Genomic DNA, 22,573 nt, shown 5'->3' on the forward strand with positions numbered 1-22,573 from the left:
ACTTTTAAATCTCATATTACGAAAAAATGAAATGTTAAAATATCATTGAACACGAGCCATTGTATATTTATATTAGTAGAGATTCTAAGAGAGATCTTCATCTTTTATACGTCTAGATTGGTTAGGGTACACTATAAATGCCCTCCACCCTATCTAATTTTAATCTTAAGAAATCGGAAGCAATAGAAACGAGTAGTTTCCATCCTACCTAATTTTTCATCTCAAGAAATCGGAAGCAGTAAAATCTATTGTCTTAATAAAATGTACCAAGTGTTTTACCCATCAGAGATGTGGTCAACGTGTCCAAAGACAAATGCAAGTCAGGGGAGAGCTGCAAAATATAGAAAGAGCCAAATAAAAATGGTAAAAAGAAGAACACCTGAGATCATGACAGGTCAGGAAAACCCCTCATATGTTCTTGGCTTAGACAAGTTAGCCTCTGACTCTCTCGTCATCTCTCACAAAGTCATAGCTTTTCTCGCTCTAATCTGTTAGGCAAACTCCATGTCTCTCCTCCAATCTCTACATTAACCCAACCCTCTCTAATGGCCGCCATCACTGCCACCACCACCGCCACTGCCGCCCTCAAGCCTCCCCGCCCTAAACTCGCCTGTTTCTCCTTCGCCGCCTATGCCAAAACCGTTATCGACCATCTCAAATCCCTCCAAATTCCCGTCCTCCCGGGCCTGTCGGACTTTGAATTCAACTCCGTCGAGTCCACTTTCCAATTCAATTTCCCGCCGGACCTCCGGTCAATTCTCCAAGAGGGGCTCCCTGTTGGCTCTGGGTTTCCCAATTGGCGATCCTCCTCCATTCAACAGCTTCACATTCTCATCAATCTCCCCAAATTCTGTCTTCTCAAGGAAATTTCCCAAAGAAAATTCTGGTGCCAATCTTGGGGGACCCGGCCTAATGATCCCGACACTGCCGTTGCTATGGCCAACCAATTCCTGGACAGAGTCCCTGTTCTTGTCCCCATATATAGAAACTGTTACATCCCTTCCGCCCCCAACATGGCCGGAAACCCTGTATTTCACGTCGACGGTGGGGAGATTCGTGTTTTGAGCTCTGATTTGCCTGGATTCTTTCAAACCCATAAGTATTCTCATCTCAGTGTTTCTGAACTTCACCGATCGGTGATCGAATCGCCGGCTTGGGCCGCGAAGGAGACTCGGGCGGTGGAGTTCTGGACTGAAGTCGCTTCAGGAAAGAAAGCGGCGGCGCGTGAAATAACGGAAGGGTGGTGGAATGAAGGAGAATTCGAAATGGGGTTGGATGGATGCTTGGAAGACGTGTTTTGGAGGTTGCGGGAAGGCGGATGGAGGGAAGAAGAAGTTAAAGATATGATGATGATGAACAGCCATGATCGGAGCTCAGAACAAAACAGGACAACATTCGAGAAACTCAGAGTATCATCAGTGTGCGAGATTTTATTGAGTGGGGGTTGGAGCAGAGACGATGTGTTGTACTCTCTGGATCTTGAAGACGATTCCGCCATTGTTATTCCTGAAGAAAAATCAACGTTTGAAATCAATGTTCATGATCAGCCAATAAGAATCATAATCCCACAGGTTGAACGCAAGAACAAGCCCAAGAGCACTGCCAAGCACGCCCCAATTTTCTTTGCACCACATAAAAACTTAATCCTGTAACTAGTTTTGGCCATTTTCTGGTACTAGCATAGCCACACCTCCCCATGAATAACCCCTTTTTTTTATTATTCATCTCGTAAATTATACAGTGTTCATACGGATTTTTCTTTTGATACACACTTATAGCACTCTCCTACAACTCTGTGCATTTAATATAAGTACAACTTTCCACTTGAAAGTGAGGTGATTGTTGTAATAGAGAAATGACATTGTTAGTAGATATTATCTATTTTAGTACATTAATCGCAGTCAACTCACCGTTTTAAAATGTGTCTATTAGGGAGGTCTTTATGTCTTTATAATAAATATTTTGTTCTCTTCTCCTCTCCAACCGATGTAGGATCTCATAATCCAGTTCCTAGAGATCAACGTCTTCACTGGCACATCGCCCGATGTCTGGCTCTAATACCATTTGTGACAGCCAAAGTCCACCATTAGCCGATATTATTAGCTTTGGTTCATTAGGTATAACTTTTATTTATTAAATATTAATAAAATGATTCATTCTTTTTGTTGAATGCGAAAGATGAGATGTCATGTGGGCAGGCTGGGAAAAGGAGCTTATGAAGTAATATGTCTTTTACGTTACCCAAATAACTATTTCTTCTCCATGTATTGATGGGGGCGGTGGCGTTCTGAAGCAGGCAGCCGGCGTTGACAAAACGGAGAGGGGACCCATTAACGGCGGTGTCAAGTAGAGCTTTGGCGGCGGTGACAGAGGAGTCGTCGGGGACCAGCCACGTTGACGAAAAGTTGGACAAGGTTGAAGAAAAAAGGCAAGGCGTCGGTCCAAAACGGGGTATTAATAACAGTACGTCAGTACGTGACTTTTGTTCTGTATAATTTGGAGGGTGGTTTTAATTATTTGTATTGCCTAATTTGACTTTATTACTACTTTGTCCCTACGCTTTCTAATTCCATTTGGCTCTCAACTAAATTTTGAATGCTAATCTTATAAATTTTATCTCTAATTTTCCCCTTCCAAAATTTCAAATCTTTTAAACCTTTTAAACCTTTTAAACCTTTTAAACCCTAAACCAAATTTAAAATATTTGAAATATTTGAATTTGAATTTGAATTTGAATTTGAATTTCGAAAGAGACTTAGTCTTTGGTTGAGAAGTAGATAAAAACAAAACAACCATTAATTTTCAAAACTTGCTTTTTTCTAAAAAAATTAAATGGTAATTAAATGAGTTCTTAGCTTTACAGCCTCATCAGCAATAAATTCCTAACTGAATTATCAAAAGTGATGTGGGCAAGTCAACATGCATTGGTAAGTCCTTCATGACAAGGCATCTAGTTCTATTATGCCAAACTATGTAGAACTCAACATATTGAAATATTAGCTCATTAATGTGTTTTTTTTTTTTTTTTTTTTTTTTAGGTCGATCCACATCAATTAGAGAGAAGAACAAAACATTTTTTATAAAGATGTGGAAACCTCTCCCATTTTAAAATCTTGAGGGGTGGACTTAAGCTGTTACAAATGGTATTAGAGTCAGACACTAAGACAGTGTGTCAGCGAAGATGTTGAGTCCCTAAGGGGGTGGATGGTGAGATCCCACATCGGTTGGAGAGAGGAACGAAGCATTCCTTATAGGGTGTGAAGACCTCTCCGTAGTGGACGCGATTTAAAACTTTGAGGCAAAGTCCAAAGAAGATAATATCTGCTAGTGGTGGGCTTAAACTGTTACAACACAAAACTCGTAAGGAACCTTCGAATTGGTTTGGGAGGAAAAGAGGAAGGGATAAATTTTTATCTTTAAAGTCGTACATGATTGTTGGGAAGATTAGGTACAAGATTCTTACGGGTTTTGGTTTGAAAGTTTGTCAGAATAGAGCTTGTTCAAAATTTTAATGTCCTTCTCCTCTCCATTTCTCTTATTTGCTATTGATCTACGATTGTTTGTCCAAAGAGAGTAAGATTGTGCATGTTGTTGAACTTCCAATCTCAATATAATATGATTTGATATTAATAATCTAAATGCCTGACAGAGACTTCGAAGCTTATGATTGAGAAAGCGAATCACAAGTTTACCTTCTCTTGGTTAAACTGTTGTTTTCTTCAATTCCATTTTAGATATTGAGTTTTAGTTGTGGGTTTACAGCTAGCTAGCTAATCCTTCAAACTTCAGTAATGGAATCTTTTCAGTTGATGGAGACAAAAGGAATTGAGAAAGATCCTTCTATTAAATATAGACATGCATATGATAGGAGAAAAATGATACCGAGAGGTGTTCCACCAAGCAGCATCATGAGATTACACGAACATTAAGGAAGAGAGAGAAGATTACAAAAAGTGCTACTAAAATTGACTCACAAAAGACCACCGTGTCCTAATCTGAAGCATCAAATGCTCAAAAGTCATCCTAGCTTTCCAAACTTTTTCAGCAGCAAAGCCAAAAAATATATGGGTGTGTTTATATATATATATATATATATATATTTCCGAAACAGAAGCATAAAGATCCTTACAAAACTGAAAACAAACAAAATGACGTAATTCCATGTGAAGAGGATATCGTTACCACAGCTAGCTGGAGATGTCACTTTGCGGCTGTTTCATCATTGTTATTCCCTTCAGTTCTGCTTTCGGGTAAGGTACCCAAATCTGTGCGAGCGTCCTTCTCTTCTTGAGGCAAAGATGAGCCTGAAGAATCACCGGTGTTAGCCAGGTCCTCACTGTTGTTTGTATTAGAAAATGTGACACCCTCATCGTGGGAGTCAAATTGTTCTTTTGGGTGATTGTTATAGTTTCCATTGCTTTGATCAACATTCTCATTGTCATTCTGTCCTGCGCCAGCACCTTCTACAGTGCTCGAGGATGCATTATTGTCTTGGAGGTTTGACACATCTGAAGAATTACCATGATCATTCTGTTGACCTGAAGAATTGTCATTTGAGTTACTATGACCAGCATTTTCATTTTCATTTTCATTGTGGCTCACTTGTCGTTCTGATTCATCTGGCTCAGAAGTATTTGACACTTTGGATCCTTCATTTGAAGTATCTGTGTTATCAGTGACGCTGAGCAATGAATTGAATTGATTTTTTTCTTCAAGTGCAGCATCATGCTTTGAAGTGGAGATATCTTGATCAACAGTGATGCTGTCTGCAGTTTCATTTGTTGTACTTGTACCAGAAGTTTTCTCATTAGAAGTGATTGAATCATCCTGGTGCCGGCCATTATCCGTGGATACTGGCTGCTCTTCATTGTTATTATTGGTCACTTCTTCTGGTACCTCAGATTGATTGTTTCCATTTCTCTCAGCATTACTTCCATTTTGGATTGACTCATTTGTATTGGAATCAACAGCTTCGCTACTCCGCCTCACATCCTCGTGCTGAAACTCGTGGTTTTCTTTATTTTCAACTGACTCTACCTCGTTTAATTTTGCAAAACCATCCTGCTCATTTCCAGTGGTTATGTTTTGAGCTTCATGTATGGCACTGGAAGCATTATCTTCTTTGTATTGTGCTTCTCTTGCATCATCATTACTCCTATCACTCCCATCTTGAACCTGTTCTTCAGCTGAAACTACACCTTCAATACTTCCTTCCTTCTGTCCTTGTGCGTCTGTCTCATTTTCATTGTTTTCCTTGTTGTCGCTACTGTTGTCTCCCAGGGTATCCCTGGAACCTTCCTTTGTGTCTCGGCTGTCCTCTTTGGTTTCTAGATTAACATTCTCTACCTGCTTCTCCTTGGTCTCCTCATTATTGCCTTCTTTTTTCTCAGTCTCTTCACTTCCCCTCTCTTCTTGATTTACCTTTACTTCTTGTTCTTCATTCTTCTCTTCAGTTCCACTCTCTTTTCTCTCATTTTCATTATCTTTGCTTTCTTCAGTCGGCATCTCATTTACCTTAACTTTACCTTCATTTTCTTCTTGATTCTCCTCCACTTTACGTTCTTCATTTCCATTCTCTTCTTGATTCTCCTTCACTTTGCCTTCTTCAGTTCCACTTACTTCTTGAGTTTCCTTCACTTTGCCTTCTTCGTTTTCATTCACTTCTTGATTTTCCTGTTCTTTGCTTTCTTCCTTTCCATTCACGTCTTGATTTTCCTGTTCTTTGCTTTCTTCCTTTCCATTCACTTCTTGATTTTCCTGTTCTTTGCTTTCTTCCTTTCCATTCACTTCTTGGATTTCCTGTTCTTTGCTTTCTTCCTTTCCATTCACTTCTTGGATTTCCTGTTCTTTGCTTTCTTCCTTTCCATTTATTTCTTGATTTTCCTGTCCTTTGCTTTCTTCCTTTCCATTTACTTCTTGATATTCCTGTTCTTCGCTCTCTTCCTTTCCATTCATTTCTTGATTTTCCTGTTCATTGTTTTCATCCTTTCCCTTCACTTCTTGATTTTCCTGTTCTTTGCTTTCTTCGTGTCCAGTTACTTCTTCATTTCCACGTTCTTTGCTTTCTTCGCTTCCATTCTCTTCCTGATTTTCCTTTTTTTGGTATTCTTCATTTCCATTCTCTTCGTTTCCTCCCCCTCTACCCTCCTCTCCATGCTCTTCACCTTGACTCTTTCCGATCTCCCCATTATCATCATTTCCTAACTCTTTAATCTCTTCATTTCCTTTGTTTTCGTTTTCCATTTCTTTGTTCACTTCGATTTTTGTCTCCTCGTTAATCTCACTGGTCTCCTCTCTCTCCTTCTCCACATCCACCATAAAATTTTTATTGTCAGATTCCTCTTGAACTTCTTGCTGATCGTGAAACTCATCATTCCCACTGCCCTTTTCTTCATTATCACTTTCAAACGTACCCTTTTCCAATTCATTCCTGGTTTCTTCCTCATCCTCTCTGTGGTTCTCATTGACTCGAGGATGGAGGTCCTTCCTCCCTAGTTTCACAACATCAAGTTTTGTTCTCTCATCGAAACTAGCTTTTTTACCGCGAGAATGCTGAATTTGGTAAACAAGCCAGACGCAAACCCCAAGCAAAAGACATATCTGTAAGGCATGCTTCACCTTGAAGCCTCTGGATCTCTGATTCCTTCGAGGGGACCTGAACATTATGAATTCCAAGCCTTAATGCTTTCTCCAAACCCCTGCCAACCATGAAAATTGAACGAACATCATTTAACCAAAAAAATATCCACCATGAAAATGAATAACCATAACGCGAACCAGTGCTGCAAATGAATTGGTACCAGATTCAAAGCCTAGTGTAGCGATCACATAAATCCACATTCCAAATTTCCAGAAAATATCACAGATGTATTCTTTACGCATTATCCTAGTAGTTTGGAGCTTGGATCATTCACATTCTAAATTTCTATAATGAGTCCAAAATCTCCATTCCTAAATCTTCAGCAACCTACTCTTTTGAGACCAAAATCGAGAAAAGAGAAGAAATAACGGTACATTGGATTAGGAAACAAGACAGATCTATTAATGCTCCTTCCAAGAAGGAAAGCAAGATCGTATAATTCCACATATTATAAATTGAACGGGAATTGAAACACTGAAGAAGGAAGGAGGCAGACAGAAAAAGAATAAGAACCTGGAAAATGTAGCCGGATCAGAAAGCTGAGCGCGGGGAAACGGTGGGGGTTAATGCTGAAGGAAAAAGGAGAGAAATGATATGCAATTCTTCGCAAGTCCAACGGGACTTTCCGTAGAGAGAAAAAGGTGAGAATTTCGGATCTGATGAATTTCTCCGTCGGTGGTGTTTGCGTATTTATATGCCCCCGCTTAATCATCTCCGATCACATAGTTCATGCCCTCATATTCAAAACTTTCCTCCACACTAATTTCTTTTCTTTTCTATTTCAAACAAAAATTATTTTTTTCTTTTACACGTGTGAAAATATTTAAATTTTATTTTGAACTTTGTTAATTATTTAAAATTTTTGTTCTTATTTTCCTTTTTTAAAAAAAGCCCTTGCCATTATTTTTATTTTAATAAATTAACGACATTAATATTCTACTGTATTTAAAATCGTTCATATCAATTAAAAAATAATATAAAAATGATCAAATTGATGTCTCAATTATATTAAATTGATATTTTATTGTTTTTTTTTTTTTTTTTTTGACAATTAAGTAAGTTATGGCTGAGNTACGATCCAAATGATTGTCATTTTACCGTTGATTAACAAGTCAAATATTGGCTTAGTTCAGAAAAATAAAAGTCAAACCTGGCTTGGCTTGGCTTGGCTTGGCTAAGCCAACCTATCAGAAAATCACCGGATTATAATACTGCCACGTGTCTAACTTTTGGAACATATTCTTTGTAAGTCGGTGGCGATCTCCATTTTGTTGTGCCCTAAATCTCGAAGTGAAGAGCTCGGAATGACGATTATTTTTCTTTTTCCTTTGCGAATTCGCCACTGTATTTAACCATCTCGCACTCACAAAGAGCCTGTATTCAACGCTACCTTCCCACCCTTCGATGGCTTCTAAGATTCTTGCATCCGGTTTACGCCGCACCCTCACGGGATTTTCTCCCGCCGTCTTGCGCTTACGTCATCTCTCCACTGCCGCTGCTGTAGCCACTTCTCCGTCGGAACTCCATGAGGATGAATCTGGGATTTCTATGAAAGGTGTTAAAATCTCTGGACGACCGCTTTATCTTGATATGCAAGCCACATCCCCTGTTGATCCTAGGGTACTCGACGCTATGCTTCCTTACTATCTCTCTCGTTACGGAAATCCACACTCTCGGACGCATCTTTACGGCTGGGAATCGGACCATGCCGTTGAGACGGCTCGCTCCCAAGTTGCTGCTCTTATTGGTGCCTCGCCTAAGGAGATTGTTTTTACCTCTGGAGCTACCGAGTCCAATAACATATCCGTCAAAGGGGTGATGCATTTCTATAAAGAAAAGAAGAAGCACGTGATTACCACTCAGACCGAGCACAAGTGCGTTCTTGATTCGTGCAGACATTTGCAGCAGGAGGGTTTTGATATTACCTATTTACCGGTTGGGACCGATGGGATTGTTGATTTGGAGAAGCTTCGTTCCGCGATTAGACCTGATACTGGCCTTGTTTCGATCATGGCGGTTAATAATGAAATTGGTGTCATTCAGCCAGTAGAGGAAATTGGGAAAATTTGCAAGGAATTCAATGTTCCTTTCCATACTGATGCGGCTCAGGCGCTTGGGAAGATTCCAATTGATGTGGAGAAATGGAATGTAAGCCTGATGTCTTTGAGTGGACATAAGATTTATGGGCCAAAGGGCATTGGGGCTTTGTATTTGCGGAGGAGGCCGAGGATTCGAGTTGAGCCCCAAATGAACGGAGGAGGACAAGAGAGGGGCATTAGGAGTGGGACCGTCCCAACCCCATTGGTCGTGGGAATGGGGGCAGCCTGTGAGCTTGCTATGAAGGAAATGGAATATGATGATAAGCGAATCACTGCACTGCAGGAACGGCTCTTGAATGGCATAAATGCGAAACTTGAAGGAGTTGTGGTAAATGGTAGCATGGAGAAACGTTATCCTGGTAATCTGAACTTGTCATTTGCGTATGTGGAAGGAGAAAGCTTGCTTATGGGTTTGAAGGATGTGGCTGTTTCGAGCGGGAGTGCATGCACGAGCGCCAGCTTGGAGCCTTCATATGTGTTGAGGGCGTTGGGAGTGGATGAGGACATGGCTCACACTTCGATCAGGTTTGGCATTGGGAGGTTCACCACGGAGGCTGAGATTGATCGAGCAGTTGAGTTGACTGTGCATCAGGTGGAAAAGTTAAGGGAAATGAGTCCCCTTTATGAAATGGTAAAGGAGGGGATAAATATCAAGGAAATCCAGTGGGCTCAACACTGATTGCTTTTATTCTCTAGTATAAGATATCCATATGCCGCATGTCTGTTTGGAGTTGTATGGGATACAATGGGTTGTTTGGCAGTAATGGAGAGGCATCTGCGCTATATTACGTTGTACCGTATGGATACCCTTCCAAATTTTCTCCACGTTTTCCTCATCCTCGCCCTTCTAGTGATCCGATGCTCTCAAGAAGCCCCTATATGCTCACGGAAGTTTTTTTTTTAATAATAATACGCAACCATGTCAGCATTTCCACTATTGCTTAATATGCAGATACTTTCCCTAGCCCCTACCCTCACCCCCACAGCAGGATTGTGATTAGAACAAACTCGTAATCTAATGCATACTTCAATGGTTTTGGTTTTTCTGCCTTTGCTTATGCAACTGTGGAAATGGCTTTCATTAGCTTCTCCTGTCATATGTTTTAAATATTAGGGAGAAAAGGCAGGCCGTATGATTCTAGATTTTCCAGCAAAAAATGCTGCAGTGGGCTATTTGTGGTTAGGAAAATATATTTGATGTAGACCCCATGCTACTTCCATGTTTGCACATTTTGATCAAAATTAGTATTATTTCATTTGTGCAATGCTTTTTTATCTAGCCATCAGGCACTTTAGTCGACTGAAGTTTACATGAGCAAGATATCAAAGCTGGTGCTTTGTAGGTTGATCTGCCTGAAATTAGTAGCTGGCATAAAATTGAGCTCATGTCATCACTGCTGTCTGATCCTTCTAATTTACTGTGTCCGTTGCCATCTCCTCGAATCATTATGCGTTTGATCTCTCTGCTGATAGGTTTGATACCATGTATACGTTCTCTAGAATTGTTGGTAGGCCAAGTTTTGTGCTTCTTCATTGCAGTTTCCACCATAACTATGACCGACCCTCTTGTTACTTTTTTACGAAGGTTAATGATTTTATTAAGTTCTTGATTTTTGTCTCTTTATTATTGGTCCACCTAATTCAGCAAAGGACAGTCTACCTTTTTGTTTGTTTTCATTTGATTTTCTTCCCCATTCTTTTTAGTTGAAGAGGGGGAATTTATGGTTTTTCCTCCTCCACTGTGTATAGCAGCAAAGGACAGTCTACATTTTATTTTCAAGTTTTTTAGTTAAGGCATACAATTTTTTATTAAAGATGATAATACCAAGGGTCAGATTAGACATCCTCTCGTCCCAGCTCACTAAGATTACAGAAATTCCTTACCCCAGAAGACAAGAATAGTTGTGAAATCACTTGGACAAAGGAATTACCATCAGTTGGTCTAGATATCAAGATTTTAGTGTCTGCTGTTCAGATTATCACGAATGGATGTGATGGTACCCGCCTTAAGTAATATGGACACTTATGCTCCAATCTCTATTTGATATTGAGGTTCCTCCTGGAGCATGCATGGCAAAAATTTAGAGGCTCTTGGCTGGGTATGTTTATGTGAGTTCTTTCTGAACATCAACATGTGCATTGAGCTTGTAGCTCCATGAATGTGAAACTGTAGCATCTTTTGAAGTTGCTCAAGAGGATTCATAGAAAAAAAAAAAAAATCGAGACCATGTCAAAGTGAAAAACTTATACACGTTCTTGACCGGATATGTCTGGAATTTGAAGTTTTCCAACGATGAACAGCAACTTTATGCAAATAAAATGGCCAGTGCAGTTGAGTAGCCATCTACGGAGACACTATGGAACAAGAAGACTGTCTACATATTAATTTATTCTTCCCCTGCTAGATCAGGACGCTCCTTTTTCTTTATGCAAGGTTTTGCTTCCACAAGGTTTTTCTTTCATTCAAGTTCAACTTCTTGGAGTTGCAATGCTGACCTTCACTCTCATGGTCCTCTCTTAGGTGTATGAGAGGAATGCTAATCTAGTAGACTGAATTAATGTTACTGGTTATAGTATTCTTGGCTGGCTTGAAATTTATGTGTGCCTCTATTGACCACAGGTTCTAAGATGAACTACAAAAAGTGAACATCCTTAATCCACATCTTCTGTTGTTCAAAATGAAGTCGTACTTTTTGTGTACAATCAACAAAGAGTTCCTAAGGAAAGCTCTTAATCAGTAGATTATGTTTTATTATTGTTGTTGCCTATTATTTGATGCAGGATTCTTGGTTGGCTTGAATCCTCTAGAACTAACATCCTAAGTCGACTTCTGCTGTCGAAAATGAAGTGGAACTTTACAGGACTTCTTCCTTCTGGGTTTGCTATTTGTTCATGCAACTGTGCAACCTTTTCCTGTTAGCCTGTCTGACTTTCTTACCTAGGAAAGGTTCTTTGCCTTTTGTGGAATTTAAAACAATGAACGCTTTCTATGTGCAAGGGGCTAGCCACTCTTTTTCTTTCCCAATTTCACTCAGCAATTTGGCTCAACTAGCCCCCCCAAGAGGCAGCAAAAAATGGAGATCCTGTTGTTGAATATGAACATGGGTACGATAGGTCGAAAGTTCAGATCTGCAGCAGATAAATAGCAGAAGTGATTGAATGGCCTTGTCTAAGAATTCCAAGCTATACTTGGTCAGTTGAGGCCGCGTAGGAGCCCAGGAGACAGTTTCGTCTTCTCTATTTTGATGGACTTTCACTGTATGGTAGCTAGCATTTTACACAAATCAGGACAATAGATCGAATGTTTTAGTGTTCCGCTAAGAGTTTGTTAATATTGGCGGTTGTCTTGGTTTCTGCGTTCTTTTTAATGTTCAAAAGTGAAGATATCAACAAACCCTCTTTCTCCATGAGCAGTGTACATCTTTCTCTTTGACCATCTTGGGCGACCACCTCCTGCAGAAGACCAAGTATCAAGGAGTTCACATGTCAAGGTCGGAAACATATCACGTAAATAAGTAAGATTACTTGTCTTTGTCTGTATGTTCATATCGACTGTAGCAAAAGAGAACTTTGGATGAGGTGAGTTGGAGAAGGCTTTGTAGTGGATCATGGTTGCACGTGGAGACTGTCAGAGGAAGAATGCTTTTAGGTTTAATGAGAAATAATGGCCATAATTTGGCCGATGCTTAATGGGAAGCTGGAAGGAATGTTGCAAATCCATCCTGTTGGGTAGTAGTAATGGATGGGGAGGGAGAGGATTGAGCATAGGATGAATTTGTCGAGGATTGTTGCAAGGGAGTCATGAATTTATAAGCATGGAATACATCTTTATTGGTTTGAGACATTTTGGGAAAATCAAAAGTAAAGCCATGAAAGCTTATGCTGAAAGTGGACAACATCATACCATTACGAAGGTTCGTGATTCCTAATAGAATTCATAGGTTTAGGGTTTTGAGAGGGGGAGGGGGTCTTTCTTAAGAACTGGAAGCAAGTTGTGAATATCTTCTTGAACCAGACAGAATCAACACCTAACAAGCCAGTGGATATCAAATGGCGGGTGTGTGTTTGGTTTGGTTTGGTTGAATGATGACTTCCTTTCCCTGAGCCATAATTGAGACTGCATTCTTTTTAAAACATGCAGGTATTGTGGAGCAACATCCATTAAATGTGTTTTGTCTTCAGCTAAGAAAGCAACCGCTCAAAAGGGAGAGGGGTCCAGCAGAAGAAGCAGCCATGTGCAGTGCAGTGCAGTGCGGTGGCCAAGTATTTTGGCAATCTGTAAGAGGGCTTTCTTTTCTCTGAAATGTGTGGAAACAGCCATGGAAGATGGCAATATACGGTATCTGATTGGGAAAGTGATTCTCTCATTTATGAGATGAGAATCATGGCGATATCAGTTGTGACCGTGGGGGAGAAGAAGAAAGACATTATTATGGGTAAGCGGGTTTAGAAGAATGGTGGTTGAGTTGTTTTCAACGCTTTTGGTACCGATGCAAAAGCACAAAAAAGCTTGAGAAATAAGCCATGGGGAATCAGAATCCTTTCTTCTCCCCTTCACTGTTGCTGAGCCTGTGTCCCAGCTTTTCAGTTTTCCAATTTTTTTTCTCGATTTTGGCACCGACATTCTCTTTTTATGTGAGAGTTATTAGTTCATTTATTTGTGTTTAACTTCTTAGAGAATGAACTGCACTCATGTCAATCTTCATTATACGTCTAGTGACCTAAAAGATCAGGAATTTACACAGAATTCTAAGTAAACAAGATGTAGATATTATATTGGTTATGATTAGATTTCCTTTATTGTACAACTTTTTTCATGAGACGATGTTTCTCTAAATTTAGATTACTTTTGGTGTGATATTAAGTTGTTTTTAAGTTGCTTGCCTATATAAATTTAGTAGATTTGAATTTGCTTTCAATTTGATCATTGACCACTTAAAGTGCACATCATCTACGTCTAGGTAGTATCTATTAAATACCATGTCATATCATTCCATTAGTTTACTTGATCACATACTATTTAGAGGTGGAACTTTTATCTTCCACCTCTTCTCGTACCACAGCATACAAATCTGATAATTTGTCTCTACATCTTCCACATTAATGAGTACATACACATAAATGTTGCTGTTTTTCATCATCAAGAAAGGCTACATACACAGGCACAGGACAAAGGTTTTACGAAGGGAACATTATTAGAGAACATACATGTTTCCTATAAGCATCTAAGAGATTTGGGTTTAGTCGAGTACCACTTGTATTGTCTCGTCTGCATAAAAAGAAAGAAAATGGAAAGATTGATGGGTTTAGTATACTTGCAGTCCAATGATAGAAACCTAACCCATGAAAGAGAAGACTGTGAATCCATTACTCAAGTTCAAGACAGATGGACTCTTCGAGGCAGCCTAAAAGGAACAAGGTGAGGGATAATGGATACCCACCAAGCACACCTCGACGTTTTGAAGGCAGAGGTACAGCTCAGTGGGGTCTGGTCTGCCATGATCACAAGCCATTTCTTTCACTCTCTTTTTCTGATCTCTTCACTCCACCCATTCCAATCACCATTCCAATCACCACCCTTCAAATGAATCAAATTCACTCTCTCTCTCCCATTCAATTTACCGACTTTTCTATACTTGAGCAAACTGTTCATGAGTTATCCCATTTAAGTGTTTCAAGATGGGACTGATATGGAAGGAATCCGAAGTAGTTGCATGTTAGAAAAGAAACCCAGTTCATAATTCTCTTCATCAAATGCCTGCTTTCAACCCTCAAGAGTGTCAGAACAAAAGAGAGAGATATCTAGAGAGTGTTAAGTGAAAGAAACAATCATATAATCACTAATTTACAGAGTTGATGATGATCATCTACTTAAGGGTTGAAGATTAAGCTCCCACATTTGCATTTCCAGCTCATGGGCTTGTAATTTGAGGCTTCATCTCTAGCATAAGCTATGTTCTTCATTGTTGAAGACTTTTGTGGGTTTGCAGGAACTTGAATGGCCTCACAGTGTGCACACCAGCTGCATCTTCTCTCACATTTTGGAGGCCTTGACCCAATTTGTCCTCGTAATACCACTTTATCTTCACTCACTGTCTATCCCAATTCACCAAAACAAAAACCAAATTTCTTCTTAACAATCAAGCTTTCAGAAACAGTAAATGAATCAAAAAGAGAGGAAAGGGCTGGCCTTGTGGACTGACCTTGCCACTCTTTGAAATAGATCTGCCTGCAAAGGAAAACGATTCACAAAAATTCAGTTCAAGAATTTTGGTTTTGGACTCTTTTTTGAAGTTTCAAGCGATACCCATTTACCTTCAGCCATGAATCTCATCTGAGTCGATGCCAAAATCAGAAGAAAGAGAAAAGAAACAGTCGCACACAAGATTCTACAGCGGCCAATGACGCCATTGTTGTTGCACTCACACCCCATTTTTCTTTTCGTTCTAACAGAGAGAGATGGGGAAAGAAAAGTGAGCTTAGCTTCTGATTTTTCACTCTCTACTGCTCGTACGTGCATATCATATAAAATGAATTCCCTCTGAATCTATCTTAGTCTGAGAATGATATTTGAGTTGATGGAACATGGAAGACAAAAAGAAAAAGAAAAGGGAAAAAGATTGCAGAGAGTACCGAAAATTGCAGAGCTCCTCAGAACTCGAAAGAAGAGCCTAAAAAACAGAGTTAAACAGAACAAATTAGCAGATGAGAGCAGCGCAATGGCAGCTGTGTACGAGTGGGATTTCGTTTTCGTTTCCCTTTTATTTTCTCTTTCTCTTTCATTTCTGGTTTTTAATTGAACTTTTGGAATTTGGGTTTTCTTGTGAGTTCGTTCTGATTTTGTTCTGAACACTCCCACCTTATCACGCCATATCCATATCCTTTCTTCTTCCCAAGCAAGAGAGTGACTACAGAAGCTTTGGCTACGGTGAATTGGCCTGTCATTTGTCACTTGCTGACGTGCCCTTCAAAAGCATCATTATTTCATCCTGGGCTTGGATTGTTTAGGCCTTTAAGAACTTCAATCTTTAATGATAAAAATATATTTCCTTGGAAGCTTGGAATATATTAAAAGATTGAATCTTTCTGGACCCATCAATGCAAATGTAAAGCTTTCTCCAAGATTTCAGGATTTATGGTCTGATTCCCGCATCAACCAACTCCATGGTGGAACAGCCATCCTACTTGTTCCCGACCAGAACTCTGGTAACTGTCTCGTGTAACGAACAGAGTCAGAAATTTTAATCAAAAGGACGATCATTACTTAGAGAACAATCATCCCACGTCGACAAAAACCATAAGATATAACAACAAAATGCATTTTAAATATGCTTCATTTAACAGAAATGGAATGAGGGAGACGACACGACAACGACAATCAATCCCAAAACGATAAGTACTTCAAAACCTTCAAAGTCACACAAGAATCTTGGAGGACCTACTGGCGGCGGTTGAGAAACGGTCGTGGCGAATGGACAAGGGAGACGGTGGCAGCAGTAGCGAACGACTAAGGGATACAGTAGTAGCCGCGACGAAGTGTTGAGGGAGATACAACGTCAAGGACTACTCTGCATGTAGTCATTTATGGGATTAAGTTCATTTTCATAATACTTTTGGTTCTTTGAGATATGAAATCATTGTCATCTTATATTTTATATTTATCTGGATGCAATTGGGTGAAATTTTGTGTGATGTGAGAATGTGAGAGATACAACCGGTAGGTCTCACCAGGCTTCCAGTCAGCGGTTTGTTTTGGCTTACAGGATCCCCCACTTTGTTGCTTAATTATGAAGTATCTAGATCATTGGTTGTACATTCCAATGGGATGGCAAGTGTCCTGTGTCAGCTTGCCCCAAATAAATTGTTTTTTTTTAAACTACATGGACACGATTAATGGGAAAGGAGCGAGGAGTTGGTTTGTGAGAAAAGGAAAGCAGAGACCATTCCCCTGTAATGAGAAGGTGAAGAATTGAAAAGATCATCGCCAGCATCAGCCATAGAATAGCATGCCTTTGAATTCAACCTGTATGCTCACAACAACACAATTTCGTGCCACTTTCCATCGTGACGCCTTCAAATTCTTCACTAAAAACCATAAACTAAAAACCCCCAATTGACCGTCACTTCCTAAACAACAATATCGTATCCCCTGTAGTCCAAGGGGACGGGACATCTAAAAGAAGTCCACCCACGTGCACACCTCTTAAAGACAGCCAACCAAATAGTTTTTCACAAACCAAAACTAAACAGCAAACTCAAATCTGAAGCTACAAAGCCTGAGCTGGTAAACATGGCCTGTTTTAGTTTCTTACTTTCTTAAGTATGATCTTATTCTTATAGTTTTAAAACACGTATGCGCTAGAGAGAGGTTTCCACACTCATATATAATGTTTCGTTCCCCTATTCAACCGATGTTGGATCTCGCAATTCACCCTTTGTGAGTTCCAGTGTCTTTCGCTGGCACTGGTTTCTCCCTCCAATCAATGTGAGATCTCACAATTCACCATTTTTTTGGGTCTCTCACTAGCACACCTTCGGCGAGGTCCAAACACCAAACAGTTCTAAGATATTGATCGGTGTAAGACTATACATTCTCTATAATAGAGGCATTTAAAAACTTTCACCGAATTCATAAAGAAAATGCAAAAAAAAGATGGATATCTAATTCTGAAGCTTCCAGGAAACTAACAGGCTCTTATCTTCCAGGAAAGTTGGCCAAAAGCGAAGTGAAAGAACAGGGCATTGAACTCTTGGTCGCCAAAAAGCTCCACCAGCATCTCACGTGACTTCAAATAAAATAAATATCTTTCTTTTTTCTTTATGCTATTCATTACTTACTTTACACGCCTCTCTCTGTATCTCTCTCATAATCATCGTATCAAATCTTCATATCTACCAATTAGCCACCCTCCTTTGACTAACTACAGTGCCAAAGCTATGGCTTGACTTCTCCAACGCATTAATTATAATACATGATTAAGGTTTTCATGGACTCTTTCATCATAATTCATTACACTTTATATGAATCAATGAAATATAATTATTATGAAATTGAAGAAAGGGAGCTTAGAGAAGTCTTCATATTACAAATATTTTCTTCAATAATAACATTAATTTAGTTTATGTACAAACATATGAAATCAAATAAGGAGACATAATAATTGGATTTGTAGTTACTATGTTTTTTTTTTTTTAATTAATAGAACCAACTAGAACTAAACGAGGCCCCAACCAAAAAATCCTGGGTTTCTGGGGATCTTCCTCTTTGATTAATTACCTAATTCTTTTTTTTTTTTTTTTTTTTTTTTTTTTTTTTTTTTTTTTTTTTTTTTTTTTTTTTTTTTTTTTCTTTTTCTTTTTCTAGCTAGGCAAATTCGATTAGCAAGCAGCAGAGGGATTGGTGAAGGGTTTGTAAAACTGGGGCTTTGGAGCCATTGAAAATGCCCCCTTGGGATTCCCGTTGCCGTTAACAGTGGCGGTGGCGCCACCGATCCGCTCGCAGGAGGGGCACATGGTGAGTGTTGCCGCTGGCATTTGCATGAACAGAGGCTTGGTTAGTTTCAGGGCTTTCAGTTCTTGCAGCTCTTTTTGCAGTCTTCTGTTTTCGTCTGTTAGCGTTTCGCAGCATCTCTTTAGAAACTCGCAATCTACCTCTGTTTGCTTTAGCTTTGTCCTGCAAATTCAACACCCCCTGATTTAATTTCTTCCAAATCCCATCTTTAATTTTGGGGGGAACAGAGTAATTTTGTTTAATTACCTGGCTCTTCTGTTCTGGAACCAAACTTCAACTTGTCGAGGCCGAAGATTTAACTCTCTGGCTAAGGCTTGTTTTTGCTTCTGGAATTAAATGAAATCAATCCCAAATTAGCTCAGATCAAAATTAATTAACAAATTAAATCCATAATCAGAAACTTACAGGGTTGAGAGTGCAGTGAAGTTTGAAGCTCTCCTCCAAGAGGGCGGATTGTTCTTTAGTTAGCCTAAGTTTCTTCCTAGCATTAGACCCATCTTCCTCTTCATCACTAACCCGAGAAGAAGCTTTCTCTTCTTCAATATCCTCGCCGGAAACGTCTCTTTCACGCTTGACCTTTCCGCCAGAGAGGGAAGAAACCGTGCTGTGAGGCGATGGTTGACGACACAAGTCAGCCGTAGTAGAAAGCCCCAAAGTTAAGGACGGCTCGGATTCGACGGCGGGGAAACTGAACAAATCGACAGGCTTGTTGGGTTTTTGAGAAAGGCACGCCGGCTTGGATTGAAGCGTTAACCCCAATCCCAATAGAAGACCCGTATTAGGAAGATCGTCAAAACCCATCTGGGTATATGAATGAAGATTTGAGGTTGAACGTTTTGGAGGCGTTTTTGAAGCGATGGCGTGGGGATTTTGAGAAGAGGGATGGCGTTTAAGAAGAGAGAAATGGGAATGGAGGGAATGGGTTGGTGGTGGGCGATTAATAATCAAAGGAAAGAATGAGGAGACGGTCGAATCTTTGGCATTGGGTGAAATTTAAATTTTTTATCAATGCTATTTACATAGGTTGACCATTAGTACCCCACTATCTGATATCCCCTCCGTATTAAACTTAAAAAAAAATGACATTTTTAAAACACGGTCTATGTTGTCTATTCTGGATATGGAAACTCAAAATCCACCCCTCTTTATATCAGGGTTCTCACTCGCACATCGTCTAATATCTAGCTTTGATATCATATATAACAATTCAAACTTACCGTTAATAGATATTATCCGTTTTGGCCTATGACCGTCAGTCTCACAGTATTAAAACGCATCTACTAAAGCACTCCCTTCTAATAAATATTATGTTTCTCTACAACAAGTTTGTCACCCCATACTTGTTGCTTAATTAAATTGTTCACCAAATTAAACCAAAATTATGTCTCTGTGATCTTGATGTATTCACTTGAAATGGGTTGATATATATAATTGGTATTTGGTATGATTTGGTCCGGAATGTTCCCTTTTAGCGGCAAGCTTTTTAAAACCAGTGAGCAGCAGAATCAAGACGGCTCCCTTTGGAGAGGGTGTGGGAAAGTAAATATATATATATCATCACATGGGCTGTCTAATCTTCCCCATGTCCCCTTTGACACTGGTTGGAAGATGACCATCCATCATCATGTCACCATGTGTTGCCCAATATCTCCACAATTCCATTCATGTCGACATGCCTATGTTTGCTTAACAATCTCTTCCTCTTTTTATAATATCATTTTTTCAAAATTAAATAAATTAAATTCACCAATTTATTACCTTTTTCTTCGGTGCAAAGGGATTAGCCAGAAAGAGATGAGCACTAAGAATAGGGTGACATTATTGGAATAATAATTATCATACTTTAAAAATAAAGGAAAGAATTTAGGGAGAGAAAAGTTTTTTCGAATATGATTCATCAACAATAATCTACACTTTTACCTCACTACAATACTATATGGTTGTTCGAGTGGACTTTGTAGCTACTTTAAGTACTTTATTTATTTTAATATATATATATATATATATATTTTTTATTTAAATAAAAAAGAAAGTATAGACCATGTGTCGGCAATATTGAGATGACAAGTTAGGTCATCTAAATAGTATGAGGAACCAACAAAAACCAAACACTTGAAAAGGTAACGCGATTTTTTCATTTTGCTTTCTTTAATTGAAAATAATGTCTAAACATTCACGCATTATACCTTCCCCTTACATTTCATATTTCCCAAATTACACTTCCCTTATTTCTCTATTTCCTTTTTAAAAATTTTATTTAATTGAAATATCCGAATCTAAACTAATTATATTTGTTTTAAATGTCCAAAATAATAATAATAATAATAATAATAATAATAATAATAAGAGACGTGTGGTTGGAGTGGAAAAAAATAATAAAAATAAAGGGTGGGGATGGTATAAGACAGGTATGGCCCACCAATGATTTTGTTGGGATGGGCATTTGATTCGCTGGCGTTTCATTGTGGAGCGTAGAATTTGGAAATAATAATAATAATAATAATAATAATAATAATGGAGGTAAAATAAATTCATTTAAATAAATAAAATAAAAGAATGTGGATAAGGTCTCCCATGCTTTGGTTTTTTCTTCTTCCCCATCCGACCGTATTTGCCTCTTGTCTTCGACCACATTTCTGTCTCTAAATTATTAGTTTGGTTAAGGTAATCTTAGTACTATTTTTTGGGAATAATAAATATTTAATGCTATAAAAATAAAAAAAATAAAATAAAAATGTGAGAAATACAATCCATCGGCGGTGGATAATGGAAGGCCTCCACCTCCATGGAAAATAAAAAAGATGTCGCCATCGAGGAGTAGATATGAATGCGTGGAAAGAGGATCACATAGCATTAATTGAGGAAACATATGTCTAGTCACCCTAATATGATATCATTATTGTTTGATTATTTTCAGGGTGGGGGTTGGAAAACGGGTTTATTAGTCACATCAAACAAATCAGCCCCCACCCCTCTCTCCAACTAACATATTATTTGGACCAATTCTTTTCAATCCTCTTTTTAAATTATTATCATTTTTACACTTTATGGACAAATACCTTTTTAAATGTTGTTTGATTTAATGCCGTTGAAATATAGAATTAGTAGAGAGGGCTATCACCTGTCAATAATCAACCAATGGTCCTTAAATTATAGGGCGGTGTATATTGACATAATTCTACCTAAATAAAAAACTTAGTTCGAAAAGTAAAGACGAGAAGACTAGTCATATCCTATGTCTTGTATCCAATCGACATGAATTAAATAATGGAGATTGAAATTTTAAAATATTAACATTTAAAGAAAAATGGACCCGCACTTTAGTAGGGTTATGTCTCATTTTATTTATGTGTATTTTTTTTAATATAATACATGTTATTAATTTAATTATTATTATTTTATTATAATTGAATTAAGTAAATTATTTTAACACATTAATCTCAATTAAATTTTTTGGTCTCACGAGAATGTTGTCAATTATTTTAATAAAAATAAATGGAATTTTAGTGTTGGCCGCACGAAGCTCACGTGCTGACACGTGGTGGGATGAGGGCACAGAAATGTAAAAATGATAGGAGAAAAAAGTAAAAAAGAAAAGAAATTAGGGGTAGTTGAAGACTGTTGCTTGCCGGCAGAAAACAGTTGGAAGGTTTTTGGTTGCTTAAAGTGTCGCACGCGCGTTCGCTTTGGGTTGGCTCTGATTTTGATATTTTAAAATCATTTGAATTTTGGAACTTGGAGATTATAAATAAAAAAAGAATATATTCCAGTTAACGGGTCATTTAAAATAAAAGTACAAAGAAATACTTATTTTCTTTTAATGAACCAGTTTTTATTTACCAGTAGTTACGAATTTAATTTATTATTTGAGAAATTCACATTTATTCAAAATTTACGTCTTATCTACGCAAATATATTCAAATTGAAAATTTTAAATATTATAAAATTAAATAATAATTTTTGAAACTTAGGATGATTTAATTAAAATGTCTTATTCAAAACAATAATTAAAATTTACTGTATACAATAATGCAGAAAAACACTAGAAAGATAAGAATAATGGATAGTTACTTTACAATCTGAATTACTGTGTTACACTTGAAAGGCAATGTTCCTTTTCTTTTTTGCTTGAAAAGAAAAAAAAAAATGTTGATTATTCTTTATTGATATTTTTATAATAATATTTCTGGTTGACTTAATTGTAAATCAATCTTAAATCGATTATTATTCTTTATTTGGATAAATGATAATAGATTCCAATCTGATATCAATTCTACTTCTATTTTTAAAAACAGAATCTTAATTATTATTATGAGTATTAGG

At 38.2% G+C, this 22,573-nt stretch overlaps 5 protein-coding genes across 6 annotated transcripts; 2 read left to right on the top strand and 3 right to left on the bottom strand.

Annotated features, from left to right (window-relative positions):
- The first annotated feature begins 545 nt into the window (after nt 1-545).
- On the top strand, nt 546-1,652 carry LOC111497418. The gene has a single exon (XM_023148202.1). The coding sequence runs from the start codon at nt 546-548 to the stop codon at nt 1,650-1,652; it is 1,107 nt and encodes a 368-aa protein (XP_023003970.1).
- Nucleotides 1,653-3,825: 2,173 nt separating this feature from the next.
- Nucleotides 3,826-7,404, bottom strand: LOC111496921 (myb-like protein X). Its single transcript, XM_023147492.1, has 2 exons — nt 7,154-7,404; nt 3,826-6,698 (listed from the first exon to the last, which is right to left on the bottom strand). Exon 2 carries the CDS (start codon nt 6,661-6,663, stop codon nt 4,201-4,203), a length of 2,463 nt encoding a protein of 820 aa, XP_023003260.1. The 5' UTR covers nt 6,664-6,698; nt 7,154-7,404; the 3' UTR covers nt 3,826-4,200.
- Nucleotides 7,405-7,841: 437 nt separating this feature from the next.
- LOC111496923 (cysteine desulfurase, mitochondrial) lies at nt 7,842-9,802 on the top strand. The gene has a single exon (XM_023147493.1). The coding sequence runs from the start codon at nt 8,045-8,047 to the stop codon at nt 9,416-9,418; it is 1,374 nt and encodes a 457-aa protein (XP_023003261.1). The 5' UTR covers nt 7,842-8,044; the 3' UTR covers nt 9,419-9,802.
- A 4,630-nt stretch (nt 9,803-14,432) lies between these two features.
- LOC111496927 (EPIDERMAL PATTERNING FACTOR-like protein 2) lies at nt 14,433-15,681 on the bottom strand. 2 transcript variants are annotated; one of them, XM_023147499.1, is made up of 4 exons: nt 15,373-15,681; nt 15,055-15,185; nt 14,943-14,968; nt 14,433-14,835 (listed from the first exon to the last, which is right to left on the bottom strand). In XM_023147499.1, exons 2-4 carry the CDS (start codon nt 15,170-15,172, stop codon nt 14,611-14,613), a joined length of 369 nt encoding a protein of 122 aa, XP_023003267.1. In that variant the 5' UTR covers nt 15,173-15,185; nt 15,373-15,681; the 3' UTR covers nt 14,433-14,610. The 2 variants fall into 2 exon arrangements, with proteins under 2 accessions (XP_023003267.1, XP_023003266.1); XM_023147498.1 differs by lacking the exon at nt 15,373-15,681 and having other exon boundaries at nt 15,055-15,366.
- A 2,126-nt stretch (nt 15,682-17,807) lies between these two features.
- LOC111497196 (homeobox-leucine zipper protein HAT22-like) lies at nt 17,808-19,231 on the bottom strand. The gene is made up of 4 exons (XM_023147906.1): nt 18,656-19,231; nt 18,497-18,576; nt 18,100-18,412; nt 17,808-18,041 (listed from the first exon to the last, which is right to left on the bottom strand). The coding sequence occupies exons 1-3, from the start codon at nt 19,049-19,051 to the stop codon at nt 18,118-18,120; spliced, it is 771 nt and encodes a 256-aa protein (XP_023003674.1). The 5' UTR covers nt 19,052-19,231; the 3' UTR covers nt 17,808-18,041; nt 18,100-18,117.
- Nucleotides 19,232-22,573: the final 3,342 nt, after the last annotated feature.

This window comes from Cucurbita maxima, unplaced genomic scaffold (assembly GCF_002738345.1).
Source record: "Cucurbita maxima cultivar Rimu unplaced genomic scaffold, Cmax_1.0 Cma_Scf00023, whole genome shotgun sequence".
Lineage (NCBI taxonomy): Eukaryota > Viridiplantae > Streptophyta > Magnoliopsida > Cucurbitales > Cucurbitaceae > Cucurbita > Cucurbita maxima.

Bases quoted from the DNA above. Each gene is read 5' to 3' on its own strand.
- LOC111497418 (XM_023148202.1), top strand. From the start codon at position 546: ATGGCCGCCATCACTGCCACCACCACCGCCACTGCCGCCCTCAAGCCT.
- LOC111496921 (XM_023147492.1), bottom strand. From the start codon at position 6,663: ATGTTCAGGTCCCCTCGAAGGAATCAGAGATCCAGAGGCTTCAAGGTG.
- LOC111496923 (XM_023147493.1), top strand. From the start codon at position 8,045: ATGGCTTCTAAGATTCTTGCATCCGGTTTACGCCGCACCCTCACGGGA.
- LOC111496927 (XM_023147498.1), bottom strand. From the start codon at position 15,259: ATGCACGTACGAGCAGTAGAGAGTGAAAAATCAGAAGCTAAGCTCACT. The intron at 14,969-15,054 runs GTAAATGGGTAT...TTTCCTTTGCAG, and splicing joins GATGAGATTCATGGCTGAAG to GCAGATCTATTTCAAAGAGT. The intron at 14,836-14,942 runs GTCAGTCCACAA...GAATTGGGATAG, and splicing joins CTATTTCAAAGAGTGGCAAG to ACAGTGAGTGAAGATAAAGT.
- LOC111497196 (XM_023147906.1), bottom strand. From the start codon at position 19,051: ATGGGTTTTGACGATCTTCCTAATACGGGTCTTCTATTGGGATTGGGG. The intron at 18,577-18,655 runs GTAAGTTTCTGA...ATTTAATTCCAG, and splicing joins TTCACTGCACTCTCAACCCT to AAGCAAAAACAAGCCTTAGC. The intron at 18,413-18,496 runs GTAATTAAACAA...TTGAATTTGCAG, and splicing joins TTCCAGAACAGAAGAGCCAG to GACAAAGCTAAAGCAAACAG.